Source organism: Tachypleus tridentatus, chromosome 2 (assembly GCF_004210375.1).
Source record: "Tachypleus tridentatus isolate NWPU-2018 chromosome 2, ASM421037v1, whole genome shotgun sequence".
NCBI lineage: Eukaryota > Metazoa > Arthropoda > Merostomata > Xiphosura > Limulidae > Tachypleus > Tachypleus tridentatus.
This window is the reverse complement of record NC_134826.1, coordinates 139,389,308-139,408,509: the sequence shown is the minus strand read 5'-3', so window position 1 is coordinate 139,408,509 and position 19,202 is coordinate 139,389,308. Positions and strand designations below refer to the sequence as shown.

At 37.5% G+C, this 19,202-nt stretch overlaps 1 protein-coding gene across 2 annotated transcripts in view; it reads left to right on the top strand.

Annotated features, from left to right (window-relative positions):
• LOC143245238 (uncharacterized) overlaps positions 1 to 19,202 on the top strand; it is a 70,341-nt gene that overhangs the window by 31,798 nt on the left and 19,341 nt on the right. Inside the window, exon 2 of one of the 2 annotated variants that reach the window (XM_076491366.1) lies at positions 11,745 to 11,885. The exons of the other annotated variant lie outside the window; for it this stretch is intronic. Coding sequence (XP_076347481.1) covers positions 11,745 to 11,885 — 141 coding nt within the window. The remainder of the gene's footprint in view (positions 1 to 11,744; positions 11,886 to 19,202) is intronic. 2 annotated transcript variants of the gene reach the window in all.

The window sequence follows — 19,202 nt, the reverse complement described above, 5'->3', positions numbered from 1 at the left end:
TTCTATAGGTTTAGAGTCACATAAACAACTCGCGTCTTAAATCAATAATTCATCGGTTTTTCTATGGTGGTTCTCGCCCGTTTTCTTCTAGCTGCCGATGGCGTGCCTCAGAAAGTACGTAAGTCTCGGTTTGCCTTCGCTTGAATTTCGCCTAATTACAGGGTTAATGAAAATAAAAGACAGGGCGATTGGCTGTAGTTATACAGCACGTGATATATTTTTTTAAATACCTCTTTATCCTTATTGTTTAAGTGAGTTTACGACTTTGTTGATTTATTAACTAGTTTGGGAGTTTAGTTTCAGAAGTTAATGCAGAATGCTACACGACTTTCGCAAGTGTTAAATTGTGTGTCCATATACGACTGTGACTTTTGAATATCTTTGTTGTTAGATTCATAATGGGAAAAAAACGCCTTGGAAGTCTTAAAAATACGATAAATAAAAAATGGAGAAACCTTTTAAAAGTTAGATTCCAACTTAACATAACATCAGATTTTGCTCGTACGTATAAAATATTTAAATTAATGTGATAATACTGCAGATGTCTTGAACATACTCTGCAAGGTTTCTTCAGTTTCTTTCCTAATTATTGAGTGGAACGTTTCATTTGTCTCTTTTTTTTTTTACGCTTACAGTCGCTCGTCCGTGCAGAGTGAAGCCTCCAGCATTAGCGTAGAGTTAAGCCCCTCAATTATGTGCAGTATGTAACATTCTAATGAATTATAATTTCTTCTTTTTTAAAGAGGGGATTACATTCCACACCTCACAGGTTTTGGTAGGGTATAAAGAGTTAATCGTATTTCGTTCGTTACTAATATGGCTTTTGACAAAACTTGTTTCTAATTATATTTTCTTTAAAAAAATACAATTTAATTTAAATTTTAAACCACAACCAGGGGGAGGAGGGGCGATTAAACTGTGACACGATCGATGAAATCAACATTTCTCTCCACATATTTTTATTGTGATAATTTTAGTAAACATTTAACTAAGGATACTCGTCTAACAACTTTCTACCTTTGTAAAAATGATTACAAAAACAAACTTGTTACTGATTGTGTTGTAAGCAAAGCATTGCTTTGTTCATCTACACTTGTGTGTTTTATTTATGATTTATACTAGACGTGGTTTATTGAGATTACCGTGGTTTATAAATATTAGCATGGTCTGTAGAGTTTACAGTGTTCTATGAAGATTAGAGTTGTGTATAGAGAATACCGTGTTCTATAAATATTAGCATGGTCTCTAGAGATTTCCTCGCTCTATAAAAATCAGCGTGCTGTATAGAGATTAGTGTGTTGTATGGAGATTACCGTGTTCTATAAAGATTAGTGTGTTTTATAGAGATTACCTCGCTCTATAAAGATTAGTGTGTTCTATAGAGATTACTTCGCTTTATAAAGTTTAGTGTGTTATATGTAGATTACCTCGCTCTATAAAGAATAGGGTGCTGTATAGAGATTAGCACGTTCTGTAGATTTCTGTGCTCTATAAAGAAAAGTGTGTTCTATAGAGATTACCTCGCTCTATAAAAGTAGTGTGTTCTATAGAGATTACCGTGTTTCATAGAGATTACCTCACTCTATAAAGATTAGTGTGTTCTATAGAAATTACCTCCTCTATAAAGATTAGTGTGTTTTATAAAGATTACATCGCTCTATAAAGATTAGTGCGTTCTATAGAGATTATCTCACTCTATAAAGATTAGTGTGTTTTATAAAGATTACCTCACTCTATAAAGATTAGTGTGTTTTATAAAGATTACCCTCGCTCTATAAAGATTAGTGTGTTCTATAGAGATTACCTCGCTCTATAAAGATTAGTGTGTTTTATAAAGATTACCTCGCTCTATAAAGATTAGTGTGTTCTATAGAGATTACCTCGCTCTATAAAGATTAGTGTGTTCTATAGAGATTACCTCGCTCTATAAAGATTAGTGTGTTCTATAGAGATTACTTCGCTTTATAAAGTTTAGTGTGTTATATGTAGATTACCTCGCTCTATAAAGAATAGGGTGCTGTATAGAGATTAGCACGTCCTGTAGATTTCTGTGCTCTATAAAGAAAAGTGTGTTCTATAGAGATTACCTCTGCTCTATAAAAGTAGTGTGTTCTATAGAGATTACCGTGTTTCATAGAGATTACCTCACTCTATAAAGATTAGTGTGTTTTATAAAGATTACCCTGCTCTATAAAGATTAGTGTGTTCTAAAGAGATTACCACGCTCTATAAAGATTAGTGTGTTTTATAAAGATTACCTCGCTCTATAAAGATTAGTGTGTTCTATAGAGATTACCTCGCTCTATAAAGATTACTGTGTTCTTTAGAGATTACCTCGCTCTATAAAGATTAGTGTGTTCTATAGAGATTACCTCACTCTATAAAGATTAGTGTGTTCTATAGAGATTACATCGCTCTATAAAGATTAGTGTGTTCTATAGAGATTACCTCACTCTATAAAGATTAGTGTGTTTTATAAAGATTACCTCACCCTATAAAGATTAGTGTGTTTTATAAAGATTACCTCACCCTATAAAGATTAGTGTGTTTTATAAAGATTACCTCGCTCTATAAATATTAGTGTGTTCTATAGCGATTACCTCGCTCTATAAAGATTAGTGTGTTTTATAAAGATTACCTCGCTCTAAGAAGATTAGTGTGTTCTATAGAGATTACCTCGCTCTATAAAGATTAGTGTGTATTATAAATATTACCTCGCTCTATAAAGATTAGTGTGTATTATAAATATTACCTCGCTCTATAAAGATTAGTGTGTATTATAAAGATAATCTCACTCTATAAAGATTAGTGTGTTCTATAGAGATTACCTCGCTCTATAAAGATTAGTGTGTTCTATAAAGATTACCTCGCTCTATAAAGATTAGTGTGTTCTATAGAGATTATCATTCTTGGACCGGAATTAAAATGATTAAACGTTCACAACCCGTTGATGCAAAACTTGTTCTCTATTTTGGGGCCGTGAGTGCGTTATAAAGATAAAGGTCAAATCCCATTATTCTGACAGTTAGAGTATCACAGAAGTTAGTATTTGGTCGTGTTGGCCTGTTGTCCCTTCTACTATGTCATTTTAATAAGATTATCCTAAGAGTTGACAGTTGGTCCTGTTGACTAATTGATCCCTTCTACTCTGTCAGTTTAATAAGACTCTCCCAAGAGTTGACAGTTGGTCCTGTTAACTAATTGATCTCTTCTACTCTGTCAGTTTAATAAGACTCTCCCAAGAGTTGACAGTTGGTCCTGTTAACTTATTGATCCCTTCTACTTTGTCAGTTTAATAAGACTCTCCCAAGAGTTGACAGTTGGTCCTGTTAACTAATTGATCCCTTCTACTCTGTCAGTTTAATAAGACTCTCCCAAGAGTTGACAGTTGGTCCTGTTAACTAATTGATCCCTTCTACTCTGTCAGTTTCATAAGACTCTCCCAAGAGTTGACAGTTGGTCCTGTTGACTAATTGATCCCTTCTACTTTGTCAGTTTAATAAGACTCTCCCAAGAGTTGACAGTTGGTCCTGTTGACTAATTGATCCCTTCTACTCTGTCAGTTTAATAAGACTCTCCCAAGAGTTGACAGTTGGTCCTGTTAACTAATTGATCCCTTCTACTCTGTCAGTTTAATAAGACTCTCCCAAGAGTTGACAGTTGGTCCTGTTAACTATATGATCCCTTCTACTCTGTCAGTTTCATAAGACTCTCCCAAGAGTTGACAGTTGGTCCTGTTAACTAATTGATCCCTTCTACTCTGTCAGTTTAATAAGACTCTCCCAAGAGTTGACAGTTGGTCCTGTTGACTAATTGATCCCTTCTACTTTGTCAGTTTAATAAGACTCTCCCAAGAGTTGACAGTTGGTCCTGTTCACTAATTGATCCCTTCTACTCTGTCAGTTTAATAAGACTCTCCCAAGAGTAGACAGTTGGTCCTGTTAACTAATTGATCCCTTCTACTCTGTCAGTTTCATAAGACTCTCCCAAGAGTTGACAGTTGGTCCTGTTTACTAATTGATCCCTTCTACTCTGTCAGTTTAATAAGACTCTCCCAAGAGTCGACAGTTGGTCCTGTTAACTAATTGATCCCTTTTACTCTGTCAGTTTAATAAGACTCTCCCAAGAGTTGACAGTTGGTCCTATTGACTAATTGATCCCTTCTACTTTGTCAGTTTAATAAGACTCTCCCAAGAGTTGACAGTTGGTCCTGTTCACTAATTGATCCCTTCTACTCTGTCAGTTTAATAAGACTCTCCCAAGAGTTGACAGTTGGTCCTGTTAACTAATTGAACCCTCTTACTCTGTCAGTTTAATAAGACTCTCCCAAGAGTTGACAGTTGGTCCTGTTAACTAATTGATCCCTTCTACTCTGTCAGTTTCATAAGACTCTCCCAAGAGTTTGCAGTTGGTCCTGTTAACTAATTGATCCCTTCTACTCTGTCAGTTTCATAAGACTCTCCCAAGAGTTGACAGTTGGTCCTGTTAACTATTGATCCCTTCTACTCTGTCAGTTTCATAAGACTCTCCCAAGAGTTGACAGTTGGTCCTGTTCACTAATTGATCCCTTCTACTCTGTCAGTTTAATAAGACTCTCCCAAGAGTCGACAGTTGGTCCTGTTAACTAATTGATCCCTTCTACTCTGTCAGTTTCTATAAGACTCTCCCAAGAGTTGACAGTTGGTCCTGTTAACTAATTGATCCCTTCTACTCTGTCAGTTTAATAAGACTCTCCCAAGAGTTGACAGTTGGACCTGTTCACTAATTGATCCCTTCTACTCTGTCAGTTTAATAAGACTCTCCCAAGAGTTGACAGTTGGTCCTGTTAACTAATTGAACCCTCTTACTCTGTCAGTTTAATAAGACTCTCCCAAGAGTTGACAGTTGGTCCTGTTAACTAATTGATCCCTTCTACTCTGTCAGTTTCATAAGACTCTCCCAAGAGTTGACAGTTGGTCCTGTTAACTAATTGATCCCTTCTACTCTGTCAGTTTAATAAGACTCTCCCAAGAGTTGACAGTTGGTCCTGTTAACTAATGATCCCTTCTACTCTGTCAGTTTCATAAGACTCTCCCAAGAGTTGACAGTTGGTCCTGTTAACCAATTGATCCCTTCTACTCTGTCAGTTTCATAAGACTCTCCCAAGAGTTGACAGTTGGTCCTGTTAACTAATTGATCCCTTCTACTCTGTCAGTTTGATAAGACTCTCCCAAGAGTTGACAGTTGGTCCTGTTAACTAATTGATCCCTTCTACTCTGTCAGTTTCATAAGACTCTCCCAAGAGTTGACAGTTGGTCCTGTTAACTAATTGATTCCTTCTACTCTGTCAGTTTGATAAGACTCTCCCAAGAGTTGACAGTTGGTCCTGTTAACTAATTGATTCCTTCTACTCTGTCAGTTTAATAAGACTCTCCCAAGAGTTGACAGTTGGTCCTGTTAACTAATTGATCCCTTCTATTCTGTCAGTTTAATAAGACTCTCCCAAGAGTTGACAGTTGGTCCTGTTAACTAATTGATCCCTTCTACTCTGTCAGTTTAATAAGACTCTACCAAGAGCTGACAGTTGGTCCTGTTAACTAATTGATCCCTTCTACTCTGTCAGTTTAATAAGACTCTCCCAAGAGCTGACAGTTGGTCCTGTTAACTAATTGATCCCTTCTACTCTGTCAGTTTAGTAAGACTCTCCCAAGAGTTGGTATTTGTGATTTTAACAACGATTGTTGGGATCGATCAATCTCACTATTCGTTGGTAAAAAAGTAGTCCAAAAGTTGGCGGTGGGTAGTGATGACTAGCTGTCTTCCCTCTAGTCTTACACTGCTAAATTAGGGACGGCTAGCACAGATAGTCCTCGAGTAGCTTTGTGCGAAATTCAAAACAAACCAAACCATTTTACACTCTTATTAAACATCCAGTCATTAGATTTATTTTATAATAAATTGAGATCGACAGGTAGGAAAATATTTATATACGTTGGCACTATCAGGAACTCAGGCAAAATATGTTAGTGACTTCACAAATAACACGAAGTTATACAACCATGACGTAAGGTGGAGTAACCTATACGTAATTAGTGAATTGTTTCTATGTTGTTCAGCGCAAAGCAATACGATGGACAATGTATAGTGTTCCCATTACGGTTATCGAAACCAGTTTTATAGCGTATAAAGTCCTAAACCGTATCATTGAGCTACCAGAAAACCGTAATTTATACTTCTTTAGTTAAATAAATTGTTCCCCAGGGGCACTCACACCGCTATATGCCAGGTTTCGATACCCGTTAGAAGAGCAAAGGCAGTCCATTGTGTAGCCTTTTGTGTAATTCCAAAATGGACAGACATAAAAAAAATTAAGTTATATTTTGTGGTAAAGCGGTATGTCTGCAGTCTTATGACGCTAAAACAACCGAGTTTTGGTTCTCGTGGTGGGCAAAGCGCAGGTAGCCCATTGTGTAGCCTTGTGTTTAATTCCAAATAATTTGTTTTCCAGAATTTTGTAAACAGAAATTATATTTTGATATACCTTAATCGCAAGCATTCCTGTTTCTCGTCTTAACTATCTATTAAGTATGTGTGTGTTCTTATAGCAAAACCACATCGGGCTATCTGCTGAGCCCACCGAGAAGCATCGAACCCTTTATTTTAGCGTTGTAAATCCGTAGACGTATCGCTGTACTAGCGTGGGGCACTATCTATTAAGAAACTTTGTACGGGTCAGCAGTAAGTATACATATTTACAATGCTAAACTTTGGGGTTCGATTCCCCTAGGTAGACACAACAGACACCTCTACGTGGCTGTGCTCTAAAATAACTAAACGGTCACCACGTACAGCTGAACTTTATTAGTACATATCAAGCTTTAATAATAGCAGTAAATCATGGATATATGAATATATATGTATGTATGTGTGTGTGTTTGTAATAATACAAGAAAAGCTGCGCAGGTTAAAATTGTGGTATTTCGTAAAATAAGTTCATATTCATCATCATATTTTCTAATATTAAAAAAAACAACAGTGGTTTATCATTCACCATAGCAAAATTGATTTACTTTTACATTCAAAACTCACCGTATGGATCTGAAAGACTTACTCTATGGCACTAGTATCCACTGTCAAAACCTGACTACATTCTGTAGCTATTGCATATTAAGCCTGAGTACTTGGCGTGAAATGGTTTAAGTTATTTATAGCTTTGTAGCACGTTTCGTCTATACATTGGAGAACTGTGTCCAGGGTTTGGTGGAAATGCACGAGGCTCGTGACATTTATGTTGGAATCGACTGCTGCATATAATGATGGTTTACGGATGGACTATGAACGTTTATGTCCATGAATTAGGGTTAAGGTAGAAGTCAGGCATCATAGAGGGTGTTTCGTAAGCTATTCATGCAGAGTTCATATAATTCGAGTTTTCAGGTCAAAAAGATATTAGCACCATCTGAATTCATGTATCTCAGAACGGCTGGTATGGGTTGACAAAGTTGTTAACCTTAAGATGACCTGAGGAAAGTTGAAACGTTTTCTTTGCTTATCAATAAAAGTGTTAATACCCATACCAGCCGTTCTCAGGTACGTTTTTATTTCAAGTGGGTTTCTCGTCATCCAGAATGGACTGAGTTCAGTAGTTCTCGTGTTCACGAGATATTTCGATGCAGGCTCTCACGTGGTGTGGCTCTAGAATAGTAAGTAAATAATTAATTAATAAAACGGTAAAAGAGGTCAGTGCTATTTTCATGGTCAACAAATTGTATTCTTTCAAAGCTTCATAGGGCAAAGCGGGAATGATTTGTAAGCATCCCTAAAATGGTAACAGAAACAGTTTGTGACGTCACGTCTCTTGTTCTGTTCGTAGCTTTGTTTGTTTGTTTTTGAATTTCGCACAAAGCAACTCGAGGGCTAGGGCTATCTGCGCTAGCCGTCCCTAATTTAGTAGTGTAAGACTAGAGGGAAGGCAGCTAGTCATCACCACCCACCGCCAACTCTTGGGCTACTCTTTTACCAACGAAAAGTGGGATTGACCGTCACATTATAACGCCCCCCACGGCTGAAAGGGCGAGCATGTTTAGCGCGACGGGGATGCGAACCCGCGACCCTCAGATTACGATTCGCACGCCTTAACCCACCTGGCCATGCCGGGGCCCTCTGTTCGTAGCATCAAAATTTCGAAACTCATAACACACATTAATACACTTATATAATTATTATAATTATCGCTATGTAACCCTGATTATGCATTTCGCTTCTATTTGATCGAACACACTTCATATCGTAGTTTTAAAAACTTATCTTTTATATCAGAACTAACCTGATAGATTGTGACCTCATTTTGTTGACAACGTTTTGCAGAATTTGACAGATTTTTTTTTTTCCATAAGAGTTTCGGCAATGAAAATATAACTGACATAGATAAATTAGCAAGATAATCTTCAAGTTTTATTCTGTGTAATATGCCACAAGCTTCAAACATTCAGGATGATGTACGATTGAAATGTTGCCGTTAATATATATTAGAATTCGTGAAAGTCGTTTTTAGGGTTGCTAAGGTATATACTCTCTACAGTGTCTTAACGGATTGAGCACGTGATAAGGTTTTTCCAACTTTTTGCATCATCACATTATGCAGCTCTTTGCTAGTTGGTGTTACGTATGACACGTAGAGACGTGGAAACTAAATAAAGGACATATCAAACATATTTTTGTTTGATTATTTTTAACTTTGTTGTTGTAAAATAAACATATACAATAATATTACAGGGCAATTTTCTTGAACAACGACTTTGTTTATCTCTTATATAAAAACAGTGTTATTAGTTGTGTTACCTGTGTTCTTGTACTTTATATTGTCATGTTTATTTCTCTGCTCCTGTAGTTGTGTCTCGTTTCAAAACGATTCATCACCTCTCCTTTCGAAGAAATGTAGATTTTGAAATATTCCGTTAAGGGGTAAAAAAGAAAAAAATTGCTAATTCGTAAATATATATATATATCCATTTATAGTTAAAAAAATCTATATATTTACCTTATGTATGACTACCGGTAATTTTGTTACTGTACTGTAACGTAATTTCTTTAACATTGTGCGATTCTCCTCTACTGAAATGGTTATATGTTACATAAGAAATTAATTTCTTAACTTCGGGTATTTTCCTCGTGTTCATATAAACCATAACCAACCAACCCTAGCGTGTGACAACTAGTCTGAAATAATTATTTTATGGATTATTTTTCCCTTTTTTTGTTAGGCCCGAGCATGGCCAGGTGGTCAAGGCACTCGACTCGTAATCTGAGGGTCGCGGATTCAAATACCTGCCACACCAAACATGCTCGCCCTTTCAGCCGTGGGGGCGTTATAATGTTATCGTCAATCCCACTTTTCGTTGGTAAAAGAGTAGCCCAAGAGTTGGCGGTGGTGACTAGCTGCCTTCCCTCTAGTCTTACTGTTAAATTGGTTAAATAGCCCTCGTGCAGCTTTACGCACAATTTGAAAACAATCGTTCTTTTTGTTTTCGTTTTCAGATTATACCACATATCTAGAGTTAACGAGGTTGTTCTTATTTGTTTTTAAGCACAAATCTAAAACAAAGGGCTATCTGTGCTATACCAACCATAGGAATCTATATCCGGTTTTTAGCAGTACAAGTCCGCAGACATACCGCTGTCCCACTGAGGGTCAAGTTAACAAGGTTCGAGTAGAATCAGAGTATTGATCTGATTGAACGTCATTTAATTTTCTGTTGACCTTAAACAAGAAAACAAAACGTTCGCCAATACAGAAAATAAGCAGAGAAAAATATAACTCATGTCATTTGTGGAGGGAAATGAAAATAGCGTAAAAAGAAATGTACTTTCCAGGGTAAACACATGATATCAGTCATTATTAATTAACTCACTACATGTAATGTGTTGTTAACATTACAAACACTGTTCTGTTTATTAGCTACTCACTACATGTAATGTGTTGTTAACATTACAAACACTGTTCTGTTTATTAGCTACTCACTACGTGTAATGTGTTGTTAATATTACAAACACTGTTCTCTTTATTAGCTACTCGCTATATGTAATGTGTTGTTAATATTACAAACACTGTTCTGTTTATTAGCTACTCACGACGTGTAATGTGTTGTTAACATTACAAACACTGTTCTGTTTATTAGCTACTCACGACGTGTAATGTGTTGTTAACATTACAAACACTGTTCTGTTTATTAGCTACTCACTACGTGTAATGTGTTGTTAACATTACAAACACTGTTCTGCTTATTAGATACTCGCTACATGTAATGTGTTGTTAACATTACAAACACTGTTCTGTTTATTAGCTACTCACGACGTGTAATGTGTTGTTAACATTACAAACACTGTTCTGTTTATTAGCTACTCACGACGTGTAATGTGTTGTTAACATTACAAACACTGTTCTGTTTATTAGCTACTCACTACGTGTAATGTGTTGTTAACATTACAAACACTGTTCTGTTTATTAACTACTCGCTACATGTAATGTGTTGTTAACATTACAAACACTGTTCTGTTTATTAGCTACTCACTACATGTAATGTGTTGTTAACATTACAAACACTGTTGTTTTTATTAGCTACTCGCTACGTGTAATGTGTTGTTAACATTACAAACACTGTTGTGTTTATTAGCTACTCACGACGTGTAATGTGTTGTTAACATTACAAACACTGTTCTGTTTATTAGCTACTCACTACATGTAATGTGTTGTTAACATTACAAACACTATTGTGTTTATTAGCTTCTCGCTACATGTAATGTGTTGTTAACATTACAAACACTGTTCTCTTTATTAGCTCCTCGCTACATGTATTGTGTTGTTAACATTACAAACAATGTTCTCTTTATTAGCTACTCGCTACATGTAATGTGTTGTTAACATTACAAACACTGTTGTGTTTATTAGCTACTTGCTACATGTAATGTGTTGTTAACATTACAAACACTGTGTTGGTTATTAACTACTTGCTACATGTAATGTGTTGTTAATATAACAAACACTGTTCTGTTTATTTCTTACTCCGTACATATAACGAGCTGTTGACATTAAAAGGAACAATCTGTTTAGTATCTCTTATTAAAAACTTCTAGTTTAGGTCTTAACATTTTTTAAATGTACCCTAACATGACCTTTCTTTTATCTCTTATCATACGATTCTCATACTTGATGTCCTGTGTGACCAGAAATTACTCTAGAATATATTTTAGGAAACCGTTCGTGTTATCATGTTTGTGATTTTGGTAACACAGCTTTCAGGGACTGCGTCGTCTTGATAAGAAAGAGTGAAGAAATAGAAGGTGTAATTGTTGTTAAGCTTACCCTGTACACTGTCCGTTTGCTGGTGTACGATGTTTGAAAGCAAACCCCTAAAGGATCTATTTAAATTTTCAGTTTGAATACGATCGTTTCCGGCGAAACTATTACCTTCAGAAGTGAAACGACGAGAGAGTGCTGAGAGAACCCGTAATGTTTACATTTTATATGTTTAGTCGACAGTTATATTTTTAGAGACAAGCATTTCTCTGCTACTAATATCACAGAAAGTATTGGTTGGTTATATCTGTAACTATATGTTAATGTTTTCCATACTAGCAGCTGCTGTCAAGGTAAAAAGAAAACTAGTGACTCCATATCTGTTAACAACCTTGACAAGTTTTATAAAACTTGCCTCGTGTTTCATTTCTTTTCTGTTGCTCGTAACAAATGTGTTAATTTATTTCAGCTCCGCAGCATGTAGCAGTTAAGCATGTGAACAGACACTCCATTACTGTGACCTGGAAGGATCCAGAGCCTCCTATTGATAGAAACATGCAACTGCTAGCGTTTGCTTTGTCTTACACTCTGGTTAATGGGAAAAGTCATGGTAAGATATATGCATTTCCGTAATGGTAAGATTAGCACGACTGTGTTGATTATATGTAATTTTGTTGTTGTTTTGAATTAAGCACAAAGCTACACAATGGGGCAATTTGTGCTCTGCCCACCGCGGGTATCGAAACCCGGTTTTTAGCGTTGTAAGTCCATAGACATACCGCTGAACCCTTTACGTTCAATAAAATAATATGATATTGTGTAAAGATATAATAGCCATATAATATAGAGTTTACATTATAGAGTTTATATTAGCTTAGTTATATGTTACTTCAATAAAAACTGAAAAAAAATATACTGTTACTTAATTAATTTCATACTGAAATATTTGTTATTCAAGTAATTTCATAATACAAACAGTATCTTAGCCGGCCAGAATAACCTGGCCCTGATATTGAGCAAAAGGCCTAGTTGGCCCTATTTTTGACTTCCACTTACAATATATTTTTAATGGTTACAGACAAAGAGAAAGTGAGATTTAGTGTAAACAGTACGCCATTTTGTCTTTTTGTCTCGTTTTTTCTCTCTATGTATTTTTTTTTATAAAAATCCTAATTGGTCAGTTAATGATGGCATGAGAAAATCTTATATAACAGAGTTTATTAAAATGAGTAGGGTTAACTGGATTTAACAGCACTTTATTAACTAACTCCACCAATCTGAAATAATTTAAATATTAATTGTCAACCAATTACCCTAAAATATTTAAGAAGTCCACAATATGAAGTAGAGGCCATCGTATATTACTATGTATTTTTAACTGCAGTTACGTAGATATAAATTTAACTAGTTCGTGTATAACCTTAAAACAAATTTTTATCGTGCGTGTATAGCTGGAAAACAGACTTTACCTTACACGTGTATAGCTGGAAAACAGACTTTACCTTACTCGTGTGTAGCTGGAAAACAGACTTTACCTTACTCGTGTGTAGCTGGAAAAACTTTACCTTACACGTGTATAGCTGGAAAACAGACTTTACCTGACACGTGTATAGCTGGAAAACAGACTTTACCTTACACGTGTATAGCTGGAAAACAGACTTTACCTTACACGTGTATAGCTGGAAAACAGACTTTATCTTACACGTGTGTAGCTGGAAAAGAGACTTTATCTTACACGTGTATAGCTGGAAAAGAGACTTTACCTTACACGTGTATAGCTGGAAAACAGACTTTATCTTACACGTGTGTAGCTGGAAAAGAGACTTTATCTTACACGTGTGTAGCTGGAAAAGAGACTTTACCTTACACATGTACAGCTGGAATACAGAATTTATCTTACACGTGTATAGTTGAAAAACGGATTTAATCTCGTTCGTGTATGTTTAGAAAACAGACTTGTATATCTCTAATGCCGTTGTAAATTATCTTTATGCAGTTTATGTGAGTTGAAATGTAAATATGTCTTACACACTTTGTAAATCATTTTAGTGTAATATGAGGTTAAAAACTTGTCTTACCAGTAGTAACTAATTGTTTAACTGACTCATTTTAGGGTTAAATACCTTGCGTTTCAGGTGTTGGGATATCACATCTTCAGTTGTTTTTTTTAAATTTCGCGCAGAGCTACACTAGGGCTATCTGCGCTAGCCGTTCCCTAATTTAGAAGTGTGAGACTAGAGGGAAAGCAGCAAGTCATCACCACATTATAACGCCCCCACGGCTGAAAGGGGAGCATGTTTGGTTCTGCACATTTTAATGTGCAGTATGTTATTTTTTTCAAAAGATACAAATACAACATTTATGTTATGTATATTTCCCACATTATGATAACCCGTTAGTCTCAAAATGAATTACGAAACGTTGTTGTTGTAATTCCTGGGCCCGGCATGGCCAAGCGCGTAATCCGATGGTCGCGGGTTCGAATCCCGGTCGCACCAAACATGCTCATCCTTTCAGCCGTGGGGGCGTTATAATCTGACGATCAATCCCACTATTCGTTGGTAAAAAGACTAGCCCAAGAGTTGGCGGTGGGTGTGGTGATGACTAGCTGCCTCCCTCTAGTCTTACACTGCTAAATTAGGGACGGCTAGAGCAGATAGCCCTCGAGTAGCTTAGCGCAAAATTCAAAACAAAGTAACAAATGTAATTCCTGGGTTAGCTTCTCTGAAATGTCGTGTCAAGTGCGCAGATGTGACACTGGATGCCTGAAAACGAGGATAGAATGAACAATCCAATCACCTAAAATAACGTTAAAATTATTTGGTAAGAAGAAAATGGATGATTCTCATTAGGTAACAGATGTGGTGTAAATATGAGTTATATTATGGTTATTAGTGATTATTCCTAATTATATTTGAGTAGATATTTTATTATTAAACATGACAGGAAGAACTAGAAGACTTAGTGTACGAGAAACGTTCTCGAAAGTATTATAGATTGTTATTATTAGAAACTAACAGACGTATTCATATACAGGGTAGCCCAAAAGTAGAGACACGGTTCAGAGTTAATAATTTATTTAACGGAACTTTAAACATGACATGGAATTATGGGAAAGTTAATTTCATAGGTCTTCATATTAAACCCTGTTGCCTTTCGCACAATCCTGGAGTCGTGGCTACACTTCCGCAAACTTTGACACACGTTTGTCTATCCATGCCTCTTTGACGTACCCTTCCATTTCATCAAAATTCCTCGATTTCGTGTTGTAAACCATGTCATTGAGTTCTATCTAGAAGAAAGAAAGACGTTAGGGACAGAGTCCGGTGGTCGTGGAGGCATGTTGACTGGCCTCTGCAACAAACCTACCACGGAGGGAAATTTTCATTGAGACATTCGCGGAACGCATGAGCGAAACGGGTTGATGCTCCATTTTGTCGAGAGTAGAACTTGGGGAAATCCAGCCGCTGCTCTCACTCCAGAATGATCCAACTGTGTACCTACGTTTGAGCTACTCTGTATATATGTGTAAGGTGTGTTTGCTGTTTGCCGAGTCCAATATTTTAATACGAACGGCACTTTGTGCAACATATGGATTCAAAATTTAGGACTAAAAATTCATGTTCAGGCTTAATAGTTTCCAGTTTTTAACTTTTGACCAGAGGGAAGGCAGTCAGTCAGCAGCACCTGTTGTCCACACGGACATTTCTGGATAACGATTTAGACTAGTGGTACTCGAACGTTTTTCTCCGCCGACTACTTTGGCAGGACAAAAGCCCTAGCTAACCATGTACTGGTTTTGCCTCACCCACTTTCGCTTGCCACCGAAAAAAACAACAACAACAAATTAAGCATTAATTGGAAGAATTGCAGTTTCGTGGACTTATATTATGGACGATATGGAGGACACTACTTAAGGCCCGGCATGGCCAAGTGTGTTAAGGCGTTCGACTCGTAATCCGAGGGTCGTGGGTTCGAATCCCGGTCTCACCAAACATGCTCGCCCTTTCAGCCGTGGGGGCTATATAATGTGACGGTCAATCCCACTATTGGTTGGTAAAAGAGTAGTCCAAGAGTTGGCGGGGGGTGGTGATGAGTAATTGCCTTCCCTCTAGTCTTACACTGCTAAATTAAGGACGGCCTCGAGCAGTTTTGCGCGAAATTCGAAACAAAAAAGGACCCTACTTTGAGAACCACTGATATAAAAATGTTAATCACAAGATCACGTGTAACCCATTAGCACGTTAAGCACGAGGTCAAGTCTAAACCATTAGCACGTTAAACGTGAGATCACATACAAGCCACTAACACGTTTAAACGCGCCATTGTTTCTGAAAATCGTGTTTTAGCGATTGTTTTTTTCTAGTATAATAATCGTTACAAAAATCTGACCATTATACGTGTCCCAGCTATTGGTCATTTTTTTTTCGAACATTTACTGTTAGGTCATTGACAAACACACCCAATTCTTCAACACATATCAAAGCAGTCTTACCACTCTTACAACACACGGTTTAAATCACCTAAGAAGAACAAAAATGTCTATTTCCTAAATTAACACACGGTGTTTGAAGGATTCATTAAGAACTTTAAAATGGGTTTATGTTGACACGCGTTGACATCGATTCTAAGATTATATTAAACGTTAATTAAATACACCGTAAACTGATTTCTAGACAGATGCAAAGTTAGTAATTTCATATTTTACGTGATTTTCTCTGTCTACGATAGAACTGTGATCTATCGAACTCTTTATATTTAGACTATTAATCATTTGTTTTATTGATAAAGAGCATATACTTTTCCAGGTTTCACTATTAGCGATTCACCAAAGTTGTGAAAGTAGAGTAACATATATATACTCTTCAAAACAAGAAACGCCAAAGGGATATTTTTGTTTTATTTTAAAGAGAAATATATGTAATAACGTTACATGTTCAGAGTATGTGATGTTACACGTGTTAAGGCACTGATTGTTAGACAATAATGACAATAAAAGTTGTTCACTTTGAAAACGGAGGAAAGCATCGGATTTTTCGCCAAAACTCATTCGTGTCCAATACATTTGTTTGAGAGATCTGCATGCTCTTCAAGTGCAACATGTGCAAAATCCCTATAAAAGTGACGGCTTCTCGGTTTCCATAACTCAGTGTTAAGCCACCGACACGCAATACAGTTACGCCAAGACTGACTGAAGCACAACGCAACAACGCCATTGGTCGCTTGGAAGCAGGCGAATCTCGACCAGATGTTGCCAGAGCTGTGAATGTCCACCCAAGCACCATCACAAGGCTATGTAATCGTCACCAACAACATGGATGAACTTGTGACCGTCCACGATCTGGCAGAACTCGTGTGACCACGCCCGCACAAGATCGCTACATCCGGTTACGTCACCTTCGGGATAGGACCACCACTGCGACGTCTACTGCCTCAACCATACCAGGGCTGCGTAGGATTTCCGATCAGACCGTACGCAACCGTCTACGAGATGCAGGAATCCGACCTCGACGTCCAGTCAGAGGCGTCATCCTCACCAAGCAACATCGTCAAGCACGGCTGCAGTGGACTCGGGCACATCGGGTATGGCCTCATCGACGATGGAGACATGTTTGGTTCAGCGATGAATCACGTTTTAGGCTTCGTAGGCAGGATGGAAGGACCCGTGTTTACCGTCGCCGAGGTGAACGTTTTGCAGCAAACTGTGTGCAGGAAGTTGACAGATTTGGTGGTGGCAGCGTCATGACGTGGGCTGCCATCGCCTACAATGCCAGAACAGACCTTTTGCACATTCGAGGGAATCTTACAGCTCAACGATACGTCGACGAGATTCTTAGGCCCCATGTGCAACTCATCATGGTGAAGGTCAATGACGTTTTTCAACATGACAACGCCCGTTCTCACACAGCCCGACTCACCACTGTCTTCTTGAGACACCACAACATCAAAGTTCTTCCCTGGCCCTTCAGATCACCAGATTTAAACCCCATCGAACATCTTTGGGACGAGTTGGACCGACGTCTGCGACGGCGACAACCTCAACTGCAGACTCTACCTCAGCTTGCAGCAGCTTTGCAGGCTGAGTGGACAGCCATTCCACAGGATGTGATTCGTCATCTCATAGCTTCCATGGGCAGGAGATGCCAAGCAGTTATTGATGCTCTCGGGGGGCATACTGGTTATTGAGGTTGAGTGACGTTAAACTTCAACTAGTGAGCGTGGACTTCGCCTTTGCAGACTTTGGATGTTCAGCAGTGAATGTGCAAAGTTTCACACATGTCATACAGAACTACCCGGAATAAACTTGTTAACAATTTGTCTCAAGTTTTGCCTTTTGCGTTTCTTTTTTGAAGAGTATATATATATAGTCAACCAGTCTGCTTGTAGCATTATTATTTTACGTCCAAACAATAAAAATGAAAAATGATTTGTTTGGTTTGTTTTGAATTTCGCGCAAAGCCACACGAGGGCTATCTACGCTAACCGTCCCTAATTTAACAGTGTAAGACTAGAGGGAAGGCAGCTAGTCATCATCCCTCACCGCCAACTCTTGGGCTACCCTTTTACCAACGAATAATGGGATTGACTGTAACATTATAACGCCTACACGGCTGAAAGACCGAACATGTTTGTTGTGACGGGGATTCGAACTAGCGACCCTCGGATTAAGAGTCGCGTACCATAACTAATTATTTATTAGTTATTTATTAGATATTTAAATTTGCCTGTTTCGTTCAAATGAATTTAACTAAGGATTAATTTATATAGATGATACTGAGTTGGTTGCTTTACTATTGCATTACAGCCTTGTTTTAAGTCTAATCATATATTTTCATGCTATTAATAACACTACTTAAATAATTTAAAGATTATAAAGTTAGATACCTGGACCGGCATGGCCAGGTGGTTAAGGCACTCGACTCGTGATTTGAGGGTCGCGGTTTTGAGGTTTGAATCGCGGTCACACCAAACATACTCGCCCTTTTATTCGGGAGGGCGATGTAATGAGACGGCCAATCCCACTATTCGTTGGTAAAAGAGTAGCCCAAGAGTTGGTGATGGGTGGTGATGATTAGCTGTCTTCCCTCTAGTCTTACGCTGCTAAATTAGGGACGGCTAGCGCAGATAACCCTCGTGTAGCTTTGCGCGAAATTCAAAACAACCAAATCTTGCTTTGTTTTGAAAACTCTTCAGGAGTTGTAATTTTACTCAGAGTAAGCTCTGAAATAAACCACATTCATAAATATCAATGATAAATAAGGTAATAAAAGTAATAATTATATCAAATAAAACTGGCAAACCTTTATAAGATATTTTCAATTATCTCAAATTACATTCAAATTAACTTTGTTCGTTTTGGAATTACCAGTATATCAGCCTGTTTGCTATGTTTGATTCATGAAATGTTTTTTGTTCTTTCTATTCTCGATAACTCTGCAATCTAACTTCAGTTCACCTTTGAACATTACTCTTGAGTTTCCTTTGCGTTTATCTTTGGATTGCGAAGTGACATTTTCACAAGGGCTAGCACGACACGTTGTACTATCATTTTCTTTTTTAAAATATTATATGGCTAAATAAATCTGCTTCATTCTCGTGTAATATTTACTGCAACTTATAATCCATATAAACCTATACTTAAACGTGATTTTACCTAAATACTTTAAGTCCATTATCCCATGTTGCCTAAATTCAGTAAACAAATACGCATAGAACTTGTTAATGTTGCTTAGGCCCAGCATAGCCAGGTGGTTGGGGCACGCGACTAGTAATCTGAGGGTCGCGGGTTCGAATTCACGTCACACCAAACATACTCGGCCACTCAGCCGTAGGGGCGTTATAATGTGACGGTCAATCCCACTGTTGGTTGGTAAAAGAGTAGCCCCAGAGTTGGCGGTGGGTGGTGAAGACCAGCTTTCTTCCCTCT